Source organism: Lactuca virosa, chromosome 8 (assembly GCF_052849685.1).
Source record: "Lactuca virosa cultivar CGN04683 chromosome 8, Lactuca_virosa_CGN04683_v6, whole genome shotgun sequence".
In the NCBI taxonomy this organism is placed as follows: domain Eukaryota; kingdom Viridiplantae; phylum Streptophyta; class Magnoliopsida; order Asterales; family Asteraceae; genus Lactuca; species Lactuca virosa.
The window spans coordinates 83,983,131-83,987,781 of NC_136433.1; the positions used below are offsets into that span (position 1 = coordinate 83,983,131).

At 37.9% G+C, this 4,651-nt stretch overlaps 1 protein-coding gene across 1 annotated transcript; it reads right to left on the bottom strand.

Annotated features, from left to right (window-relative positions):
- Nucleotides 1–2,754: 2,754 nt before the first annotated feature.
- On the bottom strand, nt 2,755–4,346 carry LOC145131222 (transcription factor MYB80-like). The gene is made up of 3 exons (XM_079065945.1): nt 3,945–4,346; nt 3,729–3,858; nt 2,755–3,603 (listed from the first exon to the last, which is right to left on the bottom strand). Exons 1-3 carry the CDS (start codon nt 4,117–4,119, stop codon nt 2,919–2,921), a joined length of 990 nt encoding a protein of 329 aa, XP_078922071.1. The 5' UTR covers nt 4,120–4,346; the 3' UTR covers nt 2,755–2,918.
- Between the last annotated feature and the right edge of the window lie 305 nt (nt 4,347–4,651).

Below are 4,651 nucleotides of genomic sequence, written 5' to 3' on the forward strand. Positions count from 1 at the left end.
AAAGCTCACAATATCAATAATGGAGGCTAGGGTTTATCAAGGGTGCTTTGGGAGGTGATGGAGGTTGAGAGTGGAGGAAAACTTAGCCATCTTTTTCCTTAAATAATGCATAAAACCCGAAAATAAAGGGTTTGAAATCTACTATCACCACGTTATGGCAAGCATGTTGCCATGTCGTGGTGTCCTTTAATGAAACATGTGATTTCTGATGAATGTCATGTTGTAGTGGCTAACCCGCTCGTCGTGGCCAAAAAAAACCCATCAACTTACAATTTTAAATTCATACATGAAACTGGGTGTTACATTAAGGCTAGATGTGGCGTGTGTCTTTGATGATATGACAAGCATGGGCACATGTCCGATGTGGCATGCCAATCATTTGACACGACGTGTTTTACTTAGCAGCCTAAACCTTATATTCATGGCTTTAAGCCTTATTTAAAGTTACTAACTTTAGGGTTTTTCTCTTTATCATCCCCCCCCTCTCTCCAGAAAGCATACGCTAGCCTCCTTTGTATGTATACTTGAGAGTTTAGTGCTTGTAGTTCTCTTTAAAGAAGAATTCAGCCACTCGGTGTCAATAGGATTATTTGCAAGAGAATATTCAATCATCTTATTTGTTCTTGGTCCTTTGTAATTCTTTAAGATCAAAACTTAATGCTTCTATGCTTCTAGATCTAGAATTTGGTGGTGTTTTGGTCCCTTTCATGATGTTTGCTTGGAGTTTGGGGAAAATCCAAGTCAAAAGCTTGTATTAATTTGGTTTTTAGACTCATTATGCTAAAACCCTCTTTGCGCAATGCATCATGTTTTTAACAATTTTTTGCTCTTTTAGATATAGGGTTTTGAGATTCTTACATGGAGCTTCCATATAGATAAAGTTGGAAACTTATCCATTCGGAACATCATAAGAAGGGTTCTGGAAAGTTTGAACCCTTGGTATAAAGAATTAAGCACTCAACGGATAAAATGTTTCAGCCCCAAAAGCATGGCACTTCATCCCGTGGAAGCGACACGCCCAAGGGTAGAAATTTTATTTTTTTTTCATTTTGTGGATGTGGTCCGTAAGGTCTTGGACACGATGTGTCTGGCCGTTGACCATTAAATTTTACCAGTTGATCGTTGACTCTGACCATTTGAAAGTTTATCATTTACTTTTTGATCATTTTGACTTCTGCTCAAACTTTGACAGTGGTTATTTGTAGATTGAGGTTGTACCTCTGTTTTGTTTTAGGTGGTTCGTATTAGTTTATTCGAGGAGCAGTGCTAGTGTGATTGTGGTTGTGTGTGATTTTTCTCATTATACTGTGTGTGACATTAGATGTCCTTGAATGATAGGTTGTCTTTATGACTTCTATATCGAAGACTATATTTGGACTATAGCACTTGCATGAAAGACTATAGTTAGACTATAACAATTGTCTGAAAGGCTATAGTTGGTCTATAGCAATTGCATAAGAGACTATATTTGGACTAAAACAGTCAAGGCTATGGTTAGACCATAGCAGGCAAGACTATAGTTGGACTATAGCAATCTGGTGTGAATATTAGACTATGGTTGTACTATGGAATTCACATGTGTATGTGGTATCTTGGGGACTCATTATGATTTGTGCTTACTCGTTGAATTTAAATGTTTTCAGGTTCTTCTAGTAGCAAGAGGAAGGGCATGGTTTTACTGTACTGCATCCATCGGTTTTGTTTGTCAGTACTCTAATTTTGGGAACATGGTGTGATATGTTTTGAACAAATGCCAAACTAGTAACCCCCCCCCCCTTCCACCCCCCTAACAATAGTATAGGTTCAATCCCGATATTGCATTTTGTACGTTTTCATCTTTACCGATGTTTTTTACTAATAATAAAAAATAATTAACTTTTATTGTTTACCTTCGGTATTTCATCGACATTCATCAACTTATATCACGGTATGTGCGTACGTCGGTAATCCATAGCTGTCCCATCACGCTCTCGTCTGTAAACTATGATGTCGTTTTTCGTCATTGATCCGTCGGTATTTCATCGGTGATTTCTGACGGAATATTTACATAGGAAAAACACCGTTTTCCTAAGTGGGATAATACTCGTGTATGAAGCAGGCATGAACCCATCTCTAACCCATTGTATATGAGTTGGAGTTGTGTGTGTTTCTCTCATAACACACCTAGAATCAACACACACATAGCTCACTTTCTCTCTCATTTGTAGCTAGGGTTTCACACCTAACAAATTAGGGTTTCCAGTTCTTCATCTTTATGTGTCTTTTCTTTCTTACTTTGGGTTGAGTGATGTAGTGAGGCTGATTGTATAGAGAGTGTGAGAATTTTTAGAAATGTTTGTGCATGTTGTAAGTTGATGAAAACCGCAGACTGGGTCTTTGTTTTAACAATGAATTAATTGTTGATGTTGTGTTAGTTTCTGTTTTGGTACAGTGCTAAATCTAAATTTAATATAGTATAATATCAGCAAGCAAACGTAACAAAAGTGTATTAATGGCAAAAAAACAAAATATTGTTGATATGTTTTAAATGAGCTTTATTATGGCTGAAAAAGAGACAGAATGTCCTTTATTCATGAATTCTCTTTCAAATGATACGCTTAGATTTGAAATAAAGGCACTATAATCACGCTGAAATATTATATTGGACAAGCAAAACTGTAGGGGACGTAGGTTTCAGATTTGCAGCTTATTCATATAGTGTTCTTTTAAGTTTATTTGATAATCAGCCTATATAGAGTTTTCTAAAATCTGCTTTTGATTAAATAACTCGATTGCAGGGACATTATTATATTTATTGGTCTACACCCCAGCCGTACGCATGCTAGCTAGTTTTACATTATTTCCTACGACATAAATGAAGCCACAAATTGAACTCATTTTCTATCATTATTTTCATTCTTGATGACCTAGAAAATTTATTAGAATACCGGGGAAGCTGGTGGTGTAGCAATCATGCCAAAGTTACTGGTTAGACTATTCCAACCACCATCTAGAAGATCAACAAAGTCTTCCCAGAGATCGGGGGATCGAAGAGGATCGCCATTGATGAAAGTTGCATCATTAGTGAACTCAAATCCCTCAGATGTCCCCATTTGAGTTTTGATTTGATCATTAAGTTTCTTGACCTCATCTTGTTCACACGAACCATTACCTTCAACTGGCCTTGCTGCTGTGATGGTTGAAAATTTTTCCGAGACATTTGATGTGGATATGAGTGATTGGAGACTCTCATTGTTGATAGAGTAATTTGACCATAAAGTCCCTTGCCAAACCTTTAGCACATCAAGGCATGGTAAATGTGGTGGTGGAACTGTGGTGGACCTTTTATGGAGTTCATGAATAGAAGAAGGAGAAATAAGATAGGGTAGTTGGTTGGAATAGTTCTTTGGTTTCTGAACAAGCCTAGCTTCTGCCTCCAGTCTAGCAGCCTCCCACTGAGCCATGTGGTTTAGATTGGAGCCCAGGAGTTGGGTTCCACTCTTTGGCTTGTGGGTCATTGGATCAATACCCATTTTAGTCATTCTCTTCTTGATGTGTGAGTTCCAATGGTTCTTGATCTCGTTATCTGTCCTTCTTGGCAAGTGAGCAGCAATTGTTGACCATCTAAACGTAGAAATATGAAATTAGAAACGAGACTTCATTTATGAAGATATTGAACCTAGCTAGATAGTTACAGTAATGGTATAACAGTGACGATGATGCATCATTATGAATCATTCAACTTGTACCTGTTACCAAGTAGAGCATGAAGTTGAATGATGGTCCTTTCTTCTTCCAAACTGAACTTTCCTCTCTTGATATCTGGTCGGAGATAATTTGTCCATCTCAACCTACAACTCTTTCCACATCTCTTAAGCCCTATATAACATCAAAGCAACGTATATTTAGCCAAAGAAAAGTAAGTAAAACTGTCCTGTGCATGCATGGGGAGGTCACATAGTTACCAGCTTTAGCAGGCAAAGAGCGCCAACTGCCATGGCCAAATTGTTGGATGTAGGCCAGTAGCTTTCGGTCTTCTTCAGGTGTCCATGGCCCTTTCTTCACTCCAACTCCTAACCCCGCCATATTACTGTTGCTATTTTGTTTTCTCTTCTTTTCACTGCGACCTGACCTTCCCATCTTAATAGATTTTCCACCCAAACTACACCTCTCTACACTTATCGTGTTTCAGGATAGACCCTACCTTATTTTTTGTATATTTGGTTGCGTGTAAGGATCTAGCTCTAGGTATTATGTTAAGGAGACAGCACAGCAACAGATGAGAGAGAGAGAGAGAGAGAGAGAGAGAGAGAGAGAGAGAGAGAGAGAGAGAGAGAGAGAGAGAGAGAGAGAGAGGAAAAGGAAAGGTGAGTATGGAAAGGATAGCTTGAATATTCGTTGAAAAGGAAGAACTATATAAGGGAAAGAAACGGGGTAATGTCAATTATGATAGACATATCTACGTACAGTTTATGCACCAACAATTGTAATTTGTAGCACCAACTTTTACAAATCCAATAGTGAAGCAAAGAAAATACTCCATTATCTACTACATTGATACCTGCACAAACTCTCATTTAACATACACGTGTTTGCATGAATGCATCATGATGTGTTTACTGGTATGACCTAATAAGCAAACTCAACGTATTTATTGCCAAAAATGTCGCAA